At 44.3% G+C, this 23171-nt stretch overlaps 2 protein-coding genes across 2 annotated transcripts; one reads left to right on the top strand and one right to left on the bottom strand.

Annotated features, from left to right (window-relative positions):
* LOC8080782 (CST complex subunit STN1) lies at positions 4577 to 5887 on the bottom strand. The gene is made up of 2 exons (XM_002465178.2): positions 5580 to 5887; positions 4577 to 5201 (listed from the first exon to the last, which is right to left on the bottom strand). Exon 2 carries the CDS (start codon positions 5198 to 5200, stop codon positions 4706 to 4708), a length of 495 nt encoding a protein of 164 aa, XP_002465223.1. The 5' UTR covers position 5201; positions 5580 to 5887; the 3' UTR covers positions 4577 to 4705.
* Positions 6027 to 22388, top strand: LOC8080781 (peptidyl-prolyl cis-trans isomerase PASTICCINO1). The gene is made up of 20 exons (XM_002467765.2): positions 6027 to 6401; positions 6554 to 6638; positions 7111 to 7180; positions 7705 to 7802; positions 7938 to 8060; positions 8369 to 8401; positions 8810 to 8868; positions 9574 to 9655; positions 10359 to 10517; positions 11624 to 11681; positions 18375 to 18523; positions 18618 to 18715; positions 18789 to 18858; positions 19292 to 19351; positions 19752 to 19808; positions 20878 to 20946; positions 21084 to 21161; positions 21527 to 21628; positions 21709 to 21780; positions 21856 to 22388. Exons 1-20 carry the CDS (start codon positions 6316 to 6318, stop codon positions 22138 to 22140), a joined length of 1893 nt encoding a protein of 630 aa, XP_002467810.1. The 5' UTR covers positions 6027 to 6315; the 3' UTR covers positions 22141 to 22388.

The raw sequence follows: 23171 nt of genomic DNA, 5'->3' as shown, positions 1-23171 counted from the left end.
TGTCCTTTTGAATCTTCAGAATTTTAAAATAGAAACAGCAAGAACATTTGAACAGGGAGATTAGGGGCCGGGGTGAGTCAAGAGTATTTTACCAGGACACCAGGTCGTTATTTCCAAAACAAAAATGCTGGACAGCTGGTTCAAATATCTGTGGCATGCACCAGGCTTATAGCTGACCGGTTTTGGAAAAAAAATGATAAATGACAGAATAGCCATTGATGATGAATATCAAATGACAGATGCCAGAAGTAGCATAAGGACCTATGCAACTACAGTATGAAACTAGATATATCAAGAATACAGCTCAGACTACTGTTGATGCATGTTCCTTACTGCATATGCATAAAGATATAGGAGTTGCAAACACTGTTGAATGACTGGTAGATTCGACAGATAATCTCAAGCGAACAAGCTATGAATTTAGCACGATTGACAATCTTGTAGTGCAGCTGCAACCTAACCTCGTGACAGTAGGATACGTACCTGATTAAATTGAGATCCTTTCATCACCTACTCACGCGCCAGTTTACTCGTCTAGCCTGGAAAGGAAAGCAATGGAAGTATGGAAAATGGACTATTGCTGCTTCTCCTAGAGGTGTGTCCCTTAGGGAAAACAAAACTCCAATGAGAGAAAATATTCTCAGATATGACATGTATATATATTACTTACCATTGCAGAAATATTTACTGCCACAAGATTCCTTAAAGGCTATCTCATTTTATCAAGAAGTTAAAAAGTTTTCCTGCAAGAAACACAAATATTTAAAATAAAAAATAGAGGAGAAAAGGTGCTCAACTCAAAGGTGAGGAGGGTACCCCAGCGAGCCCAAGGGAAACTTTTCAGAGAACATTTCCTCTTTGTGAGCGACGTGGGTCAGGGTGCAGTGCATTAAGGGAGACCTGATTAAAGTCAGTGCTCATAAAAGAGGAGTAAAGATGTGAATTTACCACCACCACTCTTTTTTCCAAACTCTTACACACACACACCACATGTCACATGCGCATGACCTCTCTGTGTCTCATGCTGCCATGATGCTGCTGTAGGATAGATAAATACAGAGAGAAACAGGAATGCCTCTGGGCTCTGGCACTAGATTTAGATGTTTCTGTGCATTAATAAACAAAGGACATCATCTTATGTGTGCGGGGCCGTGAAAATGAACCAATAGTGCTGCCACACTGCAGCCAATCCATTCGTCTCAGCACAGATAGAGATTTGTGGAACCTCGGGCCTCCCTATCAACACCTATTGAAGACATCAACTACATGTATCATATCGATTCCAGTGAGGAACATAGTTTAAAACTAAATCCAGTGAGAAGCTGAATGTGACCACATCCTGAAAAAAATCTGTAAACAAAATAAGGTGAATATGCTAGGAGCAAAGGACAGAAGCTATATGACTACTGCTTTTAGAAAGGACTAGTAGAAAAGAAGAACTATAATTTGCTGACTGGGCACCTATGCCCAAGGGATTGAAGACTACAATATCTTCGAAAGCCTGCTGTAACCTGCAAGCAAGAATTAACACTACTACAAGTATGACATTACAGAAGAAAGCATTCCGAAACAAAACAAATGTAACAAATTAGCATTAGCAAATGATAAAACTGATGCTTACAGCTTACCACCAGGAGATATATCATAACTTTAGATAAGAGAATTAAGTTTTTACCAAAGCAACCTCCTTTTCCATTCGTTTAAAGACAACACCTTTTCTCTGGCCTTGCACATAAGCTTGTATACACAGCAATGCAGACATTATTATATGTTATTATATTATCTACTATCAGCGAGCTAGCATGTGCGACGTCAACTATCAGTTTTCCAGTTCCAGATATACAGAGACAGAAATGCAGCAGGGGCAGGGGCACACAGCTTAGCCTGAGCAGCAGAACAAGCGCATGCATGCGCCACTGCCGGCACACTAATTATTTCTGCCTACATATGGGTGCTGCTGGGGGCAGTCCACCAGACATGAGTCCAAGCTCATGCACTGCACACGTGAGTTGACAGTTGACACCAGCCTCACACACACATATACACTCGCACACCCCCACTCTCTCTCACACACATACACACAAACAACTGCTTTGCTGAGATCTCCAGTGGTAATCTGTCCGGTCTTCTTCTGTTACACCACATGGAGTCACATGCAACTACCACGCAGGCCTCCTAGCCTAGTCATTTCAGAAATATACAGCCACGATATTGCAAGAGAACGAATTTACATGTTTCTGGCCTCTGTGTTTGAAACCACTATTTCCTTTTTCTAATTCTGTTACTGGCCAAGTGTGCCGCCGAATGTGGATGGCTTTGAATAGAGCCATTCGAGTCCTTATACAATCTAATCATGTTCAGGTTTTCAGCTTTGGTCTCTTCTCTTCGGGCTAAACAAGACATAATGATCTAAAACAATGACCATCAAATTCTGTAGTTTGTTCTGAAAGGAGGGTCTTCTGTTGATACATCCATTTTAGATACCGGCGGTTAGATATTCCTAGGGTGAATGGAACATTTCACTGACATGGTTCTACTGAAGAAGATTAAGCAAGGTTACGAGTGAAAGAAACAACAAAATTATGTTTCATAGCTTATGAACTTAAATAGTTTCTCAACTATTTTAAAACAAAAGTTTCTCAAGTGTAGTATATTATATATACTGAATACAAGGTATACAGTAGGGGACCAAGAAAGACTCTGGATTCCACAATTTAGAGTATAATAGAAGTACAGGGGAACACTTCAGGTTTTCCACTGCCTTTTCCTTGGAGGATCAGCAACAAAAACATAATTGTCAAAGTAAAACATCTTAATAGCATTTTTTAACAAGATAATTACTAGATTTAAACATGGTCACAAAAGAAAACTAAAGAACAAAGTTATCTGAACTTACTGTGATACATATGGATCCCATCTGGCAACCTCGTCTTGAACAGATCTATTTCAAGATTCCTGTTTATCCAAAGATCCAGGGATTTTTATTGATCCCCTAGGTAAAAATAATTATGACGTATAAAATGTGTACCCTTTGGGCTTTGGAGCTTATTTTCAAACCTGAAATCACAATAAAATGTAAACAAACACGGTATTGTGTATGGTGCACCAAACACATTATTTAGCTCAACCTCCTCATTCATGCACATTCCACCAAGGGACATAAGGGTCAGGACCAACACAAATATCAAACAGAAAAATATTCTAATATTCATTTTGAGACTACAATGAGAGAATTCCATTTTGCATATGCAACATATTTCTGAACATAAACGATCTGCCATCAATGGTATCCAAAAGCATGTGACCAGCATACTGAAAGGTTAGAAAGGACAGTGTAGAAGATTGGACAATTTACTAGCAGCACAATAACATGGGCTGTCTCTAGGGCGTGCTAGAAATGAAGCCTGTAGGGAAGTGCATATGCAGGGAATCAACCAAGTGACTGAAGAATGTTGCCAGCAATGATTGTACTAGTGAGCTCCTCTTTTGATATGCCTCCCTTGAGGTGGTCTCAGCAGATTCTGATGTAAAGATTTAGATCTCCATGGATAAAGCAGCAGAGGAGGAGAAAAAGGCAAGTGGTAATCATCAGAAGGTGCCAACTTTCTGAATCCAATGGGTCCATTCTGGATCAAAAGTTGTCCATGACCTCTAAAGACAACGAGTTTTCTTAAAGTTATGACTATACTGTAACTTCTATCTACCAAAAGAATGTTGCCCTTGCAGAACAAAAAGAGAATGCTATCCTACAGAGGAGATGTTATAGCTAAAGATAAAATGTGTTTTTATAGGGAAGAACAATACATTACCATGAGAAAGTAGTAAATACTTTGAACAATGCAGGATTCTTCTTGCAGTAGTGACAGGAATAAGAACTTAGTGCTCAAACTCAAATTGAGTGACAGATACTTTAAGGACGACATCACAGTACCATGCTACTTTACAACTCTTGTTAAGTTGTTTGTGATGAAAAGCCAAGGATGTTTTAGAATTTAAACAGATTCCAACTTTGATGACATGGCATAAGTAAAGATAGAGCCATAATTTCCACATGTTCAAAGAGGATGTGTAGATTTCCTTAGTTTCTTCGTTTGGTCCAAGGGATTTCCAGACCTGCAGAAAAGCAAAAGCCACTCTTAAAGTTTAACTTCAACATGAAAACTGACTTGGAATGGATTGTCAGTTTGCCACCATCAGAAAAACAGAAAATGTAAGGCCTTATGGTGAAAGATGGCACTTCTTTTGGCACACAATCAAAGAAAGGGAACAGGGATCCAAAGAAGATTGTGATGGGAAATCTGCCAGCAACATTTAGCTGCTTTGCAAGATAATAAAAACTTGGTATTGTATAGTGCCAGAATATCCTCTTTTTCTTCCATAACAAATAACATTCAAATACAGTAGCCTCTGAAAGGAAACATCAAAATATCATTCAGTAAGGGAGGATACAAAATTATACTCGAGTTGGGTTCGTTTAAGTTGTTGTGCCCTTGAATATCACAACACGCAGACCCAGCAATGTATACATGATATATAAAAAATCACGTGATATACATCGAGAAACGACCTGACCACCTGCAACCAATATAAATATTTACGCATTTCATTAACAAGGCTTATAATGCACAACTTGATCACATTAGAAGAGATTGTCTCTAGCAAGTGCAGCGATAAACTTGTACATATTACACATGATAAACCCCATTCAAGTGCCATCTTGACCAGAAGATGGTGGCAGATCATAGCACTCCTTGGCCAAGCGAACACATTGTAACCAATGCAACACCTCTGAATTCGGGTCCTTCTCCACAACCACATCTCTAACAGTAATCTGGATCGCACCACGATATGTGGTAATCTTTCCTCGGACCCTCAAAAGAGTGCCTAGACGCACCTCCTCTGACATTTTCAACGCTATCTCCGCAGTAGGATCAGATTCTGATAGCCCAGAGGATGTGCTAGCATTCAAGTATTGGTGGTTTAACCACAGGATGCACGGTACACATCCAGTGCCATCATCGATCACGAAGCGGAGGAACTTCTCCCTGCGGTCACGAGAGACAACAATTCCAACAAGCTCCGCACGAGCAACCGTACGGCCACAGCGGAGAAACGCCGGTGGCGAAGTGTGCTGTATAGTTAAGGAGAGAAGGTCCGCAGCAAGAATCTTGACGTGCACCAGATGAAGAAGATGGTCCATGCTGCGAATTTCAGGAAAGTGATGTTACAGGAGCTTCAAAGCTGTTCTAAAACAGAATGAACATAAAAGAAAAAAAAATCCACGTCCCCTAAAGAACTGATATTGACCTGCTATCCTAATTCCGATATTGATTTCTATCCTAATCCCCGGGATCAATCTGCATTGCTGATTCCCATTTTCTGTCGAATGCCAAAGTAGGTAGCTATCACCGGCCTGTATCAATCAACGCGGTGGTTTCTGTCAAGACTAGGGCCTCTATATAGCGATGAAAACTACCGATCATGTAAATCCATCATCCATATTTCTAACTTCACTTTTCATTTTTTTCCCAATCCAATTGAGTAGAGAAAGTGAAGAAGAAAAAAAAAAATCTGCTCACCTCTCAGCGCTCACGTAGGGCAGGGGCGGACGACTCACGAGTCAAGCCGTCACGCGGCTACGCGACGCCGGGGCGGACGGCCGGACAGGGCCAGGGGCGGCCGGTGCGGTGGCCTGCGCGCGCGCGGCGCGCCTGCTCGGAACCGCGGAGGGCTGCCAGCGCCCGACGTAGTGCTGCCGTGCTGGCCTGCTCGAAGGGAGGCGGAGGGAGGCCGCGGAGGTGCGGAGCGGAGGGCCTGCTCGAGCCGCGGAGGGAGACCGGCGGCCGCCGCGGTGGCGGGCTGGCGGCCGGGCGGCAGGACGGGGTCCGGTGCAAGGAGCGGGATAGGCCTGAGCGAGGCGAGCAACGGCCCATCTGAGATGAAGGCCTGGGTATAGGCAGCCTGCAGCCCAATGGAGGCAGGGCCGGCCCATTGAAGCACGAGACCCAAGTCAAAGGGAGGTTAGCAGCGGGACAGAGAGCGATGCTTCGTTGGACTCTCCGCCGGCGACCGGCGAGTCCACCACCATCCCCACTCCCATCCACCCGCTTCTTCCAACTCCAAGGCGCTGCTGTGCTGGCTGCTGCTGCTACCGCAACTGCTCCGCATCCCGGCCATTAATGCGCAGCTACGCCCACGCACGGACCGCGGCGGCCTTGATTAGCGAAGTATTCCCTTGCCCTACCTCTCCCCCTCCCCCTCCCCCGTCCCGACGCGGCGGCCGGTGAGAACCTGCCCTGAAGCTTAGCTTCGGCCATGGCTCACGATGGCGGCGACAACGGCGGCGAACTCCCGCCGCCCGCGAAGAAGAAGTCGCCCGCTGAGGAGGAGGCCGAGAAGAGGTCAGTCCCAGTTCGCCCCCCCTCGGGATTCCGAAGCATAAAGGGCCGAAATCGGTTGTAGAATTTTGCAATTCAGGCATTCCTTTCGTTCGTTGAACTGCTGCTGTTTGCTCGTGATCAGCTGATCACGCCAAATTCCTGTTGCACTGCAGGAGGAAGAAGCTTACACCTGGGAGCTTGATGAAGGGCATCATACGGTCTGGGAGCGGTGATGCCACCCCTGCAGAGGGCGATCAGGTTGCAACCACTGCCTGCCCTCTCCCCATTCGTATATCGCGCAATGAAACTGTGAAAGTACATAAAAACAGGAACACGTGTTTCACTCTGCGGCCGAGCACTGTTTAACACCCAACAAATTGTGCAATCGGCTACTGATTCTTACATAGAATGACCCTATTTCTGGCACAAGTTTTTGGTGTAATGCCGAGATCCTCCATAAGCTGTCATTTTCTTCTATGTGCTGTAAATGTGCATTAACAAAACTTATCCGTAGTAATAATGGTTAAATGAAAGTCTTCTGTTGGATTGTTCATACAGCCTACATAGCGTAGATTCTTTTTTTTTTCAGGACTAGGCATTTTTCATTGTTGATGACTGCACTTTTTGCTGACCCCCATAATGGCTTTCATACAGTCCTGTTTTTGTTACTGTTGGCATAAGGAATTTTAGGTGGTCAAATTAAATAATTCTCATTGTAATAATTGTGCAGGTTATACTTCATTGCACTACTCGGACGATGGATGGTGTTATTATCAATTCTACTAGAAGGGAGCACGGAGGTGTTGCAATATCTCTGAGCACATTTCACCACTATGTATACTGCAGTATCTTCAAAGATTGTTGCTTCCATATCCTGTTTTCATATTAATTATAGTATGGTTCCCCCCTCTGTTCTGAGATGTGGTTTCCTGCTTGCATTTCACAAATCACAGCTTAAATTTTATGTTTCAAGCATCCTGTTTTGCTGTTTTTGTTGGCACATATGTCTGCAATTTGGAAAACACCTGTCATGTCAGTGCTTCCTTACATCCTATGGAACAATATATTAGATTACTATGTCTTTTCTGTAATACTTTTTTATCTGAATTTTTTCTGTCGCATGAATTTTGCACCCAAATGTTTGTCCCATCTATATGCCTACTCAATTCAATTATTGATTCTTCGAATCATCTTCATTACTATTGTTATAATTTTTTTCTGTCGCATGAATTTTGCACCCCAAATGTTTGTCCCATCTATATGCCTACTCAATTCAATTATTGATTCTTCGATTCATCTTCATTACTATCGTTATAATTTACAGGTAAAGGAATCCCACTCAGATTTGTCTTAGGGAAGAGCAAGATGATCCTAGGCTTTGCTGAAGGCTTCCCAACAATGCTGAAGGGTGAAATTGCTATGGTATTTCTTATACAAAAACACTTCTCAGTTTCATGGAGAATGCAACAATTTGAAAATGCACTTGTCAACAATAATACATGCGCATGTTATTTAGTCATTTTTGTCTCTTTTTCTCTCTCTTACATTTTTTTTCAGTTCAAAATGCAGCCTAAAATTCACTACGCTGAGGACGATTGTCCAGTTGCAGCTCCAGATGGCTTTCCGAAAGATGATGAACTTCAATTTGAGATTGAAATGTTGGATTTCTTTAAAGCCAAGGTTAATCTCTTTAAGTGATGACTTGAGTATGACACAACTATATTCATCACATAAGAAACTATAACTATTTATAGTAAGGATTTAGTTTTCTATTTTATCTGGATAATATCACAGCTAATATGAAAGCTGTTGAGGTTAACTATTCCACGAAAACAAGCATTTTTAAGGTTGTTGTCATAACTAAAAACACATTTTCTCTCCTGCTGCCATCTTGATGATTTCTTGATTCCATGGCTGATGTACAACGTGGTGTTAAAAGAATATATTTGCTACTTTTAATTAATTACTTTGCTTATTTTCTTTGTCAGGTTGTGGCAGAGGATTTAGGGGTTGTAAAGAAGGTGAACAGCTTTCCTATCTTATTGCAGCAAAAATATTTTTTTTCTTGGTTTTCTTGGAGCACCTGTTAGATATTTCTTTTACTTCATTAAATTAGTGCTCTCTCCGTTCCAAATTGTAAGTCATTTTGGATTTTCTAGATACATTACTATGTATCTAGACATAGCATATATCTAGGAGCATAGCAAAACTATGCGCCTAGAAAAGCCAAAACAACTTGCAGTTTGGAATGGAGAGAGTACTGGTAAAGGAATCATTCATAGTCTTTGTTTTCTTTAAACGTTATTGGTGCTGTTTTTAACTGCCATTATAGATTCCTTTTTTTGTGTATTTGTTTTATAAGTGGTCTACTATGTGAGGCTGGATGCTTCAGCTATGTGACAAACTGTTTTTTCCTTTGAATGCGGCAGATAGTTGAAGAAGGCAAGGGATGGGAAACACCTAGAGAGCCATATGAAATAACAGCACGGTAAATATTTACATTTCAAATTGCAGAAAAGTACTCATCTAATCACCTATGTGTTGGCTGTATTGAGGTATTTGTGAATGTGTTTTCTTTTGTCGTGTTAGCCATTTTATCTTTGTGCTTAGAAACAGTCAACATGATTGCCCATATTGTGTATTTCTGGCAGATTGACATAGAAGGTTAGTACATTTCACGTCTCACGATACAAACATCTAATGATTAATTTGAAGGAAAGTTAACTGGGGAGATTAATGCTGAGTTTCATTTGTTGTTGCACCAGCCTGCACAAAATGCTTTCAAGGTCATGTAACTAGGGATTCAAGTTTTTCTTTCTTTGGATGAATTGGGTCGATCCAAAACTCATCCAATTAAACTAATACAGATCCTCAAAGCAAGAAGAAGAGGATGCAAATGAACTAAACTAATGATGACCTAGGTATACATATGCATGATGCATCCCTACCTGTGACTAATATAGTAATATATTCTTGGACTTTAACAATTTGCTAGTACGAGCACTATTGGAAATTAAAGTATTTGAACAAACCAGTATAGATGTCAGCCTTCCTGTACTTTACTGCATTCTTATCTTCATTGCCTGCTGCAATCGCCATTTCTGTTTAAATATTTATGTAAGACTAATGACTTCATACATATAATCATATTTTTTTTCAGCTGCCTGAATATTTTCTAAACTAACATTTCCAGGATAACTGCAAGAACAGCAGATGGAAAAGAAATTATTCCGAGTAAAGAAGAGGCATATTTCTTTACTATTGGTAAATCTGAGGTCAGTGATATTCTTGGTGTATGAATAGGAACATAGGATATCTGCTTCGTAGCAGTATAAAGATACATAGTGTTTTCGTTCAGACTCTTATTGTAAAAATACTGTATACATTAAGAACACATTGTGCTCATCATAGGAGTTACTTCCTCTGTTTCAATTTATAGGTCGTTTTTGTTTTGGCCTATTTTGAACTGTTTTAATTTTGACCAAGTTTATAAAAACTATACATTGACATGACATCTAAATACTAAGCAAACATACTATCAAGATATATTTCTTAGAGGATTATGGAAGCTAATTTGGTGTTGGTTTGTTTTTCTATAACTTGGTCAAAGTTAGAAAAGTTTGACTTAGGGAAAAACTAAAACAACCTACATTTTGGAACGGAGGGAGTATAATGTTATATTATCCCTTTAGGAGTACTTTACAATAATATGGAAATTTACTAGTTTGCTTGTAGCACATTGGAAGATATCTGTTTGGCTAGCAGGTTTTCCTTTCATATACATGAACTGTGTGTCATCTAGTATTAAATTCAGTGGAACAATCTGTAGTGCTATCTTGTTGGTGGTAATACAATTCTATACTTGACCTGAATTGGTTTAGATGACAGTAAAAGCATATATGGTTCATTTTGATTTACCCCCCCCCCCCCCACCTAACTACTATTTGTTGCAATATCCTTGTTACTGTTCTAGTTTAGGTACCTAAAGGGCTTGAGATGGGCATTGGAACAATGGCACGCAAGGAGAAGGCAATTATTTTTGTCAGCGGTACTTATTTGACAAAGTCCTCACTAATGCCACAGCTTGAAGGCCTCGAAGAAGTTCATTTTTACATCGAACTGGTTCAGTTTATCCAGGTACAATCATAGCTAACTATTCCTTTCATTGTGTTAGTGTTAGCCATCTTCATATTCATTCATCTCTAGTAATTTTGAATTAGAATTAGGGACTGCTGTATTTTTGAGGACATCCCATGATTGTCTTTGGCTGTTTCTTCAAAGAACAACAGATTATATTGGATAATAATGTAGTCAATGGTTGTACTTTATTTTATTTCACCAGATCGTTATCCTTTGTCTACCAGAACACTGCATTGAAAATAATTCTGTGGTGTGTAATGACTGCAAGGCATCGTGCATTTATTCTTTGAACGGTGTTTTAGAACAAGGTCCCTGAAGCCACACATTCACCTTCTAAATCATTCATTTAGCAGACAGTTCCATATCAAAGCCACTAACCAGCATGACAGTATTCCTATTTAGGCCACCAAATTAGGAAACAGGGCCCAGTCACAGTGATCATTGACCCATCCTAGTTATCCCTTTACTAATTTGACAACCAATTGAGAATTGAACCAATTGACTGTTATATGTTGTGGATCCACCTGCTTGCTTCCATTCACCAATCTGCATAAGTGTTTGAAGATTGGGTCTAGGGTCACCACCTGCCAACCACGTCCATTAAGAAACTGTCATGCAGTCTTCCATGTTCATGAATTTGTAGGTCTCAATTTTTTTGGCTTCTTCGATGGTTGTGTAGATACAAAATGCATTTACCCAAGGAGTTTGAATCATATTGCTTGAGACTTAGAATTAGAGTGTATTTCAACTTTTGATTAGATAGATTAAAATCAGCAGCAGAGAACTGGGTGCTAATACTGGAACAAGGTTATGACCTTTAAATTTCCAGATATGCTTCATCGATAGTTGAGTTACCAAAATCACTTGCTGTGCTCACTGGTCAGGTATGGAGGGTTCATGACATATTAGATTACACTGGTTCTCTCAGCTAAATATGTAGATGAAAGAGATTTGGGGATTCTAAGTATTTTGATTCATTTGAATTATCCAAAGTTAAGATCACAATCTTTCTTTTAGATGTACCTTTTATTCTGTTCTTAAGAAAGGTGTAACCTTTCCATGCTAAACTACATAAAAAGGTTGTGTGATGAATGCATTAACAGGTGAGAGACATGCTTGGTGATGGTCGCCTAATAAAACGACGTGTAGTTGATGGAAAAGGTAGATAATCTTACACTTTGTTTCACATTCATAATTCATAATTGTATGGTTTTTGTGGGGATGCAAGTTTCTTTCCGTGTCTCCTATGACCTTCCATGTTCACACTTCCCTAGTACAATTTATCATTCACAAGACAATGCTATCAATGGTCACTTTTTTTTTTCCAAAATTCACCTACTGCCCAATTCGAACATTTTTATTTCCCAAAGTTCACACTTCTGTCATTTGTGTGTCTGTTTGTGGGTGGGTGTGTGGGGAGGGGGGGGGGGGGAGGGGGTGCGAGATAACTTCTTTTAGTTTTATTGGCAGAAAGATTAACTCTTGTAGATAATTTAAAGACTAGGGAAGTAAATGAATTCTAAAGGATCCATCCTCAACAGGTTTTCTACTTTAACTAGAACAAAGTTATTTATATATAGCTGTCAGGTTTGTATCTAAGGGTTGCGGTATTCCCATTTGCAAATGCAGCATATTGCAATGTTTCAAAAAAAATCGTCAAAATATCATGTGTGTACTCTGTACTACACATACAGTAAGCCAGAAATGAAACTCAGTCAAGAAACAATATAGAAGCAACCCATCCAGCATTATCCATCATGTGCTAATTTGGAATCTATATCAAAGATGAATTTGATATTGAACTTTTTGCAGGTTTGGTTAGCTTGTACTACATACAAGATTTTTGTGTTTCTTTTTGAACCACTGCAACTTGTTGTATTTGTTAGAATTAATTACTCATTTATGTATCTCTTAGCTTCCTGTGCCCTGCTAGGCTGGACAGGCCCGTTCACACTCGGCCGGTCCCATTGGGCCACCCTCCTGTGATCCCTATATATATGTAAACCCTTTGTAATCTACTATCAAGTAATCTAAGCCTGTTGGCTTTCCCTACTTTCATGGTATCTCGCTAATCGGGCCCTGGGACCCGTTTCCCACCCTCCCGATCCTCTCTGCTTCCGCTCCTCTTGGCGCTCGCGCCCACCTGTTCGGTCGCAGCGTCCGCCCCATCTTCCGCCCGGTCCCCGCGCGCGTTCGTCCGTCTTCCGCGCGCACCCATGGCCGCGGCCTCTGCCTCAGGCGCCCTGGCTGCCTCCGACGCCACCAAACTTCGCGACGAGGCCCTCGCCGCTGCCCAGCGGCTTGAAGACGAAGCCGCCGCCCTGCACTCCTCCAACTCCGAGCGCAGCCTGGAACTTCAGGCGGAGGCTGACATCCTGAAGAAGGCAGCCGCAGCCCAGGAGCGTGTCCGCCTCGCCGCCGCCGCTCTCGACACAGAGCGCGCGCAGGCAGACCTCTTGGAGCAGCAGGCCGTGGCCCTCCGGGCTCGCCTCCGTGGCGGCTCTCCCACCGACGACACACTGGACGACGAGGATGCCCACTCCGTCTCTTCTGAAGCAGCGGCAGTTGCTCGTCTCCACAGCCAGGCCGCCGCAGTCCAGAACATCAAGAACCTGATCCCAGTCGTCCTCGATCTTCAGGCTTCGAACTACTCCAAGTGGCGCGGGTACGTCCTGCTCATCCTCGGCCGCTTCGCCTTGAAGGATCATGTCCTCTGCGACGACCTGCGCCCTCACGATCCGGCTTGGTCACGCATGGACTGCGTCGTCGTCTCCTGGCTTTTCAACACCATCTCCCCCGACCTCCTGGACGTCGTTCACGAGCAGGACGGCATCTCTGCTCGGGCAGCATGGCTTGGACTGGAACAACAGTTCCTAAACAATCGGGAGTCTCGCGCTATGCTCCTTGACGCTGAGTTCCGTACTCTCTGCCAAGGCGCCCTCTCCGTCGATGACTACTGCCGCAAGATGAAGACCATGGCTGATGCTCTTGCCGACCTTGGCGAACCCATCCCGGACCGCACGCTCGTACTGAACGTTCTGCGCGGCCTCAATGAGAGATTTCAGTTCATGTCACAACTGATAACTCGCCAGAGGCCCTTTCCCTCATTTGCAGATGTTCGTGCTGATCTGCGTTTGGCTGAGCTGAACATGGCACCTCCCTCAGGCCCTCCCTCGGCCCTTGTTGCCTCGTCCTACAGCAAGGCCCCTGCTTCCCCGACGACTTCTTCTGCACCTGCTTTCCCGCGCCCTCACCAGGCTGCTGGGGGGGCTTCGTCTGGCAACGGCCGTGGGCGACGCCATCGTGGTGGACGCGGCCAAGGCAGTCCTCAGGGCAGCGCGCAGGGCAGTCCGCAAGGTGGCTCGCAGGGTGGCGCGCCGGGCAGCGTGCTGGGTGCAGCACCATGGCCCTCCGTCCTCAACCCGTGGACCGGGTCCATTCACATGTGGCCCGGCTCCGCCCCTGGAGGCTCACGCAGCCCCCCACCGCGCGCCCCTCCGCCACAGCACGCTCTGGCGGCCTACTACGCGTCTCCTCCGGCTCCTGGGGCGTTCTACCCAGCACAACCTCAGGCAGCCTCTCCAACCTGGTCGCCCTGGACACCTGAGTCCCTTGCAAGCGCCTTCAGCACCGTGGCACTCACCCCGCCACCAAGCTCCTCGGAGTGGGTCTTCGACTCGGGCGCTTCTTCTCACATAGCTGGCAACCCTGGTATGGTCACCATGTTACCCACCTCCTCTTTTCCTTCCTCCATTGTTGTAGGCAACGGCGCCACCCTTCCGGTTGTCGGTACCGGCTACTCTACCCTCAATGGCCCGTTCCACCTCAATAATGTTCTTATTGCCCCCGATATCATTAAAAACCTTTTATCAATTCGCCAATTCACCATTGATAATTTTGTATCTGTTGAGTTTGACCCTCTCGGTGTTTCTGTGAAGGATCTTCGCACCAGGAACCTCCTCCTTCGTTGTGACAGCTCGGGACCTCTTTACACCCTGCAGCTACCGACCTCACCATCTGGTTCCTGTGCTCTTGTGGCGACTCCTTCCTCGACTACTTGGCATCGTCGTCTTGGCCACCCCGGGAAGGCCGCTCTTCAGACCCTTGCCAAGTCATCCTCCATCGTCTGCAGCAAGCTCGATGATGACACCCTATGTCATGCGTGTCAACTCGGACGCCATGTTCGCTTACCCTTTACCAATTCCTTGTCGCGAGCATCTCATATTTTTGACTTGATACATTGTGACGTATGGACGTCTCCGATCGTCAGTGTATCTGGTTTCAAATACTATCTCGTTATTGTGGATGATTACTCGCATTTTCTTTGGACCTTTCCCCTTAAGCTAAAATCCGACACTTTTACTGCTCTTTCGCATTTTTTCTCTTATGCGCTCACTCAGTTTGCTTGCACCATCAAGTCTGTGTAGTGCGACAACGGGCGTGAGTTTGACAACTCCACATCTCGTGCTTCCTTCTCTGCCAAAGGTGTTACTCTTCGCATGTCTTGCCCCTACACCTCACAGCAGAATGGCAAAGCCGAGCGCATGATTCGCACCGTCAACAATGTCACCCGCACCTTGCTCATTCAAGCATCCATGCCCCCCACCTATTGGGCCGATGCTCTTGCCACAGCCACACTTCTTCTCAATCGCCTCCCAACCAAAACCCTGCACATGAGCACCCCTTTCTTCGCTCTCCATGGCACTCTACCTTCCTACCACGACCTCCGAGCTTTCGGGTGCACCTGCTACCCCAACCTCACCGCCACCACTCCCCACAAGCTCGCGCCGCGCTCCTCCTTGTGTGCCTTTCTTGGCTATTCTCCTAATCACAAGGGCTACAAGTGCCTCGATGTCGCCACAAACCGTGTCATTATCTCCCGACATGTCGTTTTCGACGAAACCACCTTTCCTTTCTCCCTTCGTCGCTCGCTGGCACCACCACACGAGCTTGATTTTCTAACTAATGACGATTCTTCGTCAGTTTCAGTTTCACCTGCAGGTACAACTCGGGCTGCTAGTAACGTACCAGCAACTACTCCTCACCAGCTGGTGCCCAACTTGGACATATCAGCGCCCGGGTCGCCTCCGCCGGGTTTCCCAGTGCCCAGGCGGCCGCTGGGTGTTCCAGCACCGTCTTCAGCTCAGTCTGTACAGGCACCTGCTGCTGTACAGGCGCCTGCTGTTGTTCAGGTGCTCACGGCACCTCCCTCACCGGCTGCTGCTGTTCAGGCGCCCACGGCGCCCCCTTCACCGGCTGCTGCTGTCCAGGCGCCCACGGCACCTCCTTCACCGGTGCCCATGGCAGCGGCTCCGGCACCTCCTTCACCAGTGCCCATGGCAGCGGCTCCTGTACAGCCGCCTCCAGCACCCCTCTTCAGCAAGCCACCAGTCGTCCAAGTCTACACTCGGCGCGCACCCACCTCCAGCTCGCCGCCTGAGCCCACTGGTGGACCTCTTCCTCGACGCTCCAGCATGGTTCCCTCACCACCTCGCTATGTCAAGCATGGACCTACCATAGGGACTGTTCCCATCCCGCCGGTCACCAACGATCATGGCATGGCAACCCGTGGGAAGTCCGGTTACCGTCAACCGCGGCTCGCCATGCATGCCGAGCCTCTGTCACCAATACCGCAGTCTTGCCGTGACGCCCTCGCCAACCCTCACTGGCGTCGTGCCATGGAAGAAGAATATGCTGCTCTGCTGGACAACAACACTTGGGATCTCGTTCCTCGCCCTGCCAAGGATAATGTGGTCACCGGCAAGTGGATATTCAAACATAAGTTTCATGCAGATGGTTCTTTGGACAGGTACAAGGCTCGGTGGGTCCTTCGTGGGTTCACCCAACGTCCCGGCGTTGACTATGATGAGACATTCAGCCCCGTTGTCAAGCCCGCCACCGTTCGCACTGTCCTCACCTTGGCTCATTCCCGGGACTGGCCCATCCATCAACTTGATGTGAAGAATGCTTTCCTCCACGGGACTTTGTCAGAGACTGTTTACTGCTCTCAGCCCACTGGTTTTGCTGATCCTGCACTTCCTGGACATGTCTGCAAGCTCAACAGATCCCTCTACGGCCTAAAGCAGGCGCCGCGCGCATGGTACAGCCGGTTCGCCTCCTTCCTGCTGTCTCTGGGTTTCAGTGAAGCCAAGTCAGACACATCCCTCTTTATTTATCGCCATGGCACCGAGACAGTCTACTTGCTGCTATATGTTGACGACATCGTCATTACTGCCTCCTCCGTTCAGCTCTTACACCGTGTGATTGAGGCACTCAAGAAAGAATTTGCCATGAAGGACCTTGGCACTCTCCATCACTTTCTTGGTGTGGCAGTCCAGCGCCACAAGGACAACCTCACTCTGTCACAGCGTCAGTACACCTTGGACATCCTTGCTCGCCATGGGATGAGTGAGTGCAAACCTTGTTCTACTCCTGTCGACACATGCGCCAAAGTTTCTGCAGATGCCGGTCCTCCTGTTGCTGATCCCACTGCCTACCGCAGTCTCGCAGGTGCGCTCCAGTACCTAACATTCACCCGGCCTGACATTGCATATGCCGTTCAGCAAATCTGCCTCCACATGCATGATCCTCGGGAAGTTCATCTTGTGGCTGCCAAGCGGATCCTTCGATATCTTCAGGGCACTCTCCATTTTGGCTTGATCATCCCTCGGTCTGCTCCCACACAACTTGTGGTGTACACTGATGCGGATTGGGCCGGCTGCCCTGATACACGACGCTCCACCTCTGGATATGCTGTTTTCCTTGGTGGCAGCCTCGTTTCCTGGTCATCCAAGAGGCAGCCCACCGTCTCTCGGTCCAGCGCCGAGGCCGAGTACCGAGCTGTTGCAAATGGTGTCGCTGAAGTTTCGTGGCTGCAGCAACTCCTACAGGAACTGCACCATCCTCTGCAGTCCGCCTCCATCATCTACTGCGACAACGTCAGCGCCGTCTACCTCTCCTCCAACCCCATTCAGCATCAACGCACCAAGCACGTGGAAATTGACCTTCACTTCGTCCGTGAACGTGTCGCCATCGGTGCTGTTCGTGTTCTTCATGTTCCCACCACCTCACAGTTCGCCGACGTCTTCACCAAGGGACTTCCTTCTTCGGTGTTCATGGAGTTCTGTTCCAGTCTGAACGTTCGTTCCATCAACGTTCCGACTGCGGGGGGGGGGGGGGGGGGGGGGGGGTGTTAGAATTAATTACTCATTTATGTATCTCTTAGCTTCCTGTGCCCTGCTAGGCTGGACAGGCCCGTTCACACTCAGCCGGTCCCATTGGGCCACCCTCCTGTGATCCCTATATATATGTAAACCCTTTGTAATCTACTATCAAGTAATCTAAGCCTGTTGGCTTTCCCTACTTTCAGTATTAATTACTTTTTCGCTAATATGGATGACAGAACTTCTGATCACCAACCAGTTTCCCAATTGTGTGTGTGTATGTGTATGTTTGTTTGGGGACTCTTCTCCCCTTTTACTCTATGTAATCTTTTCTTCTTAATGAAATGATGCACAGTTCTCCTGCATGTTCGATAAAAAAGTTGATCTATCTGTTGACCGTGCTCTGTCAATCCGAGCAATAGCACTAAAAACAATCAAAATTCAAAATTCAGATGTGCTCCGTCAGTGATGACTTGAGATCATATTCAGGGAAGCTTTAAGAATGTAATATTAGGCAAACTAGTCCATTATTTATTATTTTATTTTACTAGAAATCTCCAAATTCTTCACTAAATAAAACTTGCAGATGTAATTTAAATCATTTAATTTTGATTGTGTATGTTCTTTATTTTGATTATGTCATTTGATAGTTATACTTATTATGCTTCTTCGCCTTCCTTACAAATATCAGGTGAATTTCCAATGGACTGTCCTCTTCATGATAGCTTATTAAAAGTGCATTATAAGGGCATGCTCCTTGATGAGCCAAAGTCAGTGTTTTATGATACACATGTCGATAATGATGGTGAACCATTGGAATTCTGTTCTGGAGAAGGCTTGGTAAATATTAGCACATTAATCTGTCACATTATACAACGATTTTACTGAATGAAATTTTGCTGTTATATTTACAAATCAGCAAAGCATTTTGTAGGTTCCAGAGGGATTTGAAATGTGTGTTCGGCTAATGCTTCCTGGTGAAAAATCTATTGTCACCTGCCCACCAGATTTTGCATATGATAAGTTCCCAAGGTTGTACCTACCATTATATTGGAGTCCCTTTTTATAATGGAGCTTTCAGAATAATATTTTTTAATTGCAACAGGCCAGCAAATGTTCCTGAAGGAGCTCATGTTCAGTGGGAAATTGAACTACTTGGATTCGAAATGCCCAAGGTAACAGACCTTATTTCACTTTGAGATGATAGCAATCGTTACTCCGCATTCTGCTCCTGTGCAATGTTTTTGCCATTGATCAATATTTTCTCTGACTTCAGTGAGTTTTACAGTTCTTGGCACACATCCATTTTGATTAGTGATGGTTTTGCCCCTTGTGTTACATGTATCCTTTTATTGTGCTAAATAACAAAAGAATGTATAGCTAGTGGCCTAGTGCTACTTGGAATAGACCACAAAGACACAGACTAGATGCCTTTCCTTTTCCCCTACTTTTAATGTTTCTTTTTTGTTGGAAGCAAAGCATTTCCTAGCCTGATACACTGGAAACATCTGCATTTACACCTAATGTTTATATTGTATTTTCCCACTCTCCTATAGTTTTAGCTATTGATTCTTTTTTCTTCTGACGACTGGTCCAATTGTACTGTAGGATTGGACTGGCTTAACTTTCGAAGAAATCATGGATGAGGCGGACAAAATAAAGAACACGGTATACTGACTGAAAATCATTTTTGCTCAACTTATGCAAATTTTTATCCCAGTGAGTTTGTCATAAGTGCAGTTTTGCTGAGATGTTTATACATTTTTGTTTTCATATGAGCAAACTGTTAACTGCGTTTTGAATTGCTTGATAAAAATACAATGATGTTTCTGAAGATGGCCAATTTTGTTTAAGATGTCAGTAGTGAATATGTGAAAGCCTTGAAGCATAGTCTGTCAGCTGAGTCTGAATTTGCTGGTGGTTTCATTCTATGTTTCAACCAATACTTAGTTACATGACACATGTTGATTATGTATCTGCTGTCAAATACATGTCCTTGATATGCATTGACTTGTTTGTCATTTTGAGTTGATTAACAACTAGTTCTAAACTGGGGGCCTTTTCTCAGGGTAACAGACTGTTTAAAGAAGGAAAGTTCGAACTTGCAAAGGCGAAATATGATAAGGTATGGCTTCCACTGGTCTGCAATTTGTACTCCATAAATTGTCGCTTATCATAATTGAATTATTGTTGTGTGACCATATCCTATATTGAGTGAAGCCCTTTTTTTTTATTACAGTTCAGTTTTGCTCTGGTTTGAAAATTGAATGAATTGCTGTCCCAGTTTGCCCTCCACTAGGCTCCGCCCCCCTGCGTACTTTGTATCTTTGCAATAAGGAGAGAAAATAATTACAAGACACAACTCACACCACATATTACTTGTGCAAATAACATACACACCTAAAAAAATCGACTGAAACAACTAAAACGACCTTTAAGAGGCAGCAGTCAAAAGCTGCACCAAACCTTTTGCACTAGCCATTCCCTTAAAAAGTTCTAAAAAAACCTGGACACTTGATGGAGCACCATTCAAAACACTCATGTCTGTGTCTCCAAATCATCCATGCTAACAAGGTGATCAACGAGTTCACTCTACTTTTTGAATGTCCTGGAATCAAAGTATTGATCGGAAGCCACCAATCACAGATTACCTCATTCTCGACTCGTGGTGAGTGGTCCACCCCATGCACAAGTTCACTCATTACAGATGTCATATAGTAGTTGATCAAAGCAAAACTGTTAAAGAATAGGGAAATGACAAACATGGGATCTATTTTATATTAAAGTAATATACATCTTAAAAGATGACAAACAAAAAATTGATATGACAAACACATCCCATATTTTTCCCTCTCCCTCTTCTCTCCTCTGAGCACTCTTTATCTTTGTCATGATTGAGCTGTGAACATAGTGAATTAAAACCTAAATAGGGCCACTACATCTTGAAGGTTTTCCTTTACCGTCTTATTAATAGCATATTTCCTAATTCGGTAATTCCTCTCATCCTCTGTTTACTTGACAGCACAAGCTAGCATGCAATTCCCGGCAGTTGTTAACTTGTTATGAGAAACCCACAAAACTCCACTTTGCCTAATGCAAGAAGTTGCTGAGATGTGAAATAGTTTCACATTTAAATGTAAACTGTATTTTAAATATTTTGCTAACATGGGCTCTTCTAACCTCTATGCATGCAGGTGCTTAGGGAATATAACCACGTGCATCCTCATGATGATGATGAAGGAAAAATCTTTGCTAATTCAAGAGTATGATGATAATACTCGGCTCCAATTTTTCTCTTACCATAGGCATTTTGATGCACGGGTCACCTGACCATTTTCTTGCACTCTCCAGTAAGCAATACTAAATGATTTATTCACTTTCTCTTCTGTTACATATGTAGAGTTCCCTACATCTAAATGTAGCTTTTTGCTACCAGAAGATGGGTGAATACAGAAAATCCATTGAAACATGTAATAAGGTAAGGTTTCTCTTGGAATATTGATTTGTTCAAGAGATATATTTTCAACTAGTTAGGTTTTGTGGTAAGAAATTTCTTGATACTTGTATCAAAAGTAGGATTTTGGTGTTGGGGGTATGGACACCTGGTGTCCATATGGATGTTTAGTTGTACTTAATCCTCTCTTGGAGTGAAATCACATGCCTGGAATTTAGCAGCAGTTGCATATGTGCCTTTGCATGGTATTACCAATTCAGTAACACATACGTTTGTGAACTTGTTATCTGATTCTTTTTGTTTGCTTGGTGAAGCTCTTTTTGCTGTTTGAAAGAAAAGTTATGTGATGCTAAAGCTGAATTAGCAACATATTTTCATGTACTCTACAGGTGCTGGACGCAAATCCTGTGCATGTGAAAGCTCTTTACCGCCGAGGGACGTCCTTCATGTTACTTGGAGAATTCGATGATGCAAGGAATGATTTTGAGAAGGTTAGTGACACCATACTTGAGTGCCATGTCTAAATTTGTCACTGCCCTAATCTGCATGTGATCGCATTCTCTTATTATAGATAATTACCGTTGACAAGTCATCAGAACCGGATGCCACAGCTGCCCTCCTTAAACTTAAGCAGAAGGAACAGGTATGCAACAGAACAACATTAAGCCAAACTGTTAAAGCTTTGGAGCTAACAATAAATGGACAATATGTGAATCAGGAAGCTGAAAAGAAGGCGAGGAAGCAGTTCAAAGGACTCTTTGACAAGAAGCCGGGTGAAATATCTGAAGTTGGTGTAGAATCAGAGGGCGGAAAGGACGCGGGTGGTGCAAGAGGCTCTGATGAGGCAACAAGTGCTGATAGAGGTGCAAATACAATGGATAGTCCGACCAGAGAACCAGAGTACGCCTTCGAGGAAGAGAGGCCTGGGCTTCTTGGCCGCTTGTGGCCCTCTGCGAGGAGGATCTTCTCGTCTCTTGGCTTGAACAGGTGCACAATACTCTGAGTTTCTACTGCGGCGACTTCCAAAATCATGGCAGTGAAGAGGAGCTGCCCCCGAGGTTTCTGGTATTTATTAGAAGTACCTGACGACGAAAAATTGATGAGGAAAGTTTGGATGTATGTATGGTAAATGAACCGTGTGCAAGATACAACCACCGATGTAAATGAGATAAAGTGCAGGGAATTTTATTCTCAGTTCCGATGGTGCAATTTTGGTGATGGTAATGCCACGGCAAACGTTGGCTTTGAAGATGCATGTTGTGTGCAGAGTGGGAACGTACAGAACACTTACACGTCGGTTGTCAAATAACCGATCAGCTGCAGACCGATGGCGACGGCGACGTTCGCAGTGAGCTGCTTGCTCGCTGCACGTCCGTCGTCGGATGGTAACGGGACAGCGAACCATCCTGTCAGTGAATCCTGACGTCCCTTCGCCCCTGTATTTCGATCGTGGGTAGGGTGTGCTTGTCAGGAGTCACAACGGGGGCATGAGCACGCATTAGCTACCTAGGATTCATTATCTTCCACGGCATGAAATAATTTTCCATGCTTCTGGAGTCTTTTGGTCGACATGTCGCAGCTTGTAAAAGCTGCTCGATGCTTTTCTCTTAGAAAAGAATTCCTAGCATTTCTCTCCCAAAAAAGAAAAGGAGTTCCTAGCAGTGAAGTGGAGAGCAGTAGCGTTTGCTAGTTGCCGGCAGGCACGTAAATGAAAATTAGTATATTTGTTTGCTTCATGGACTGTCTCCCGGTGCTGGATGCAATTTTGTCACATACTAGTGGGAGTGTATTATATATAAAATAAAATGTAGCTGTGTCATGATTCACTCCACATTCCACGGCCGCACCAAAGTACCACCAAACCGCAACCTCCGGCCCATAGATATGGTACATCCATCCACGGATCCACCCCATTTTGTTCATGCTTGAGCTTGACCCGGCCGTCGCTCTCTTTCACTTACTACTGACCTACCCCGGCGGAAGCGTCATTCCCTCGTCACTACTGCGTGTGCAAGGCTTCAGAGCTCAGACCTC

Source organism: Sorghum bicolor, chromosome 1 (assembly GCF_000003195.3).
Source record: "Sorghum bicolor cultivar BTx623 chromosome 1, Sorghum_bicolor_NCBIv3, whole genome shotgun sequence".
Lineage (NCBI taxonomy): Eukaryota > Viridiplantae > Streptophyta > Magnoliopsida > Poales > Poaceae > Sorghum > Sorghum bicolor.
This window is presented reverse-complemented; position numbering and strand designations above follow the sequence as displayed.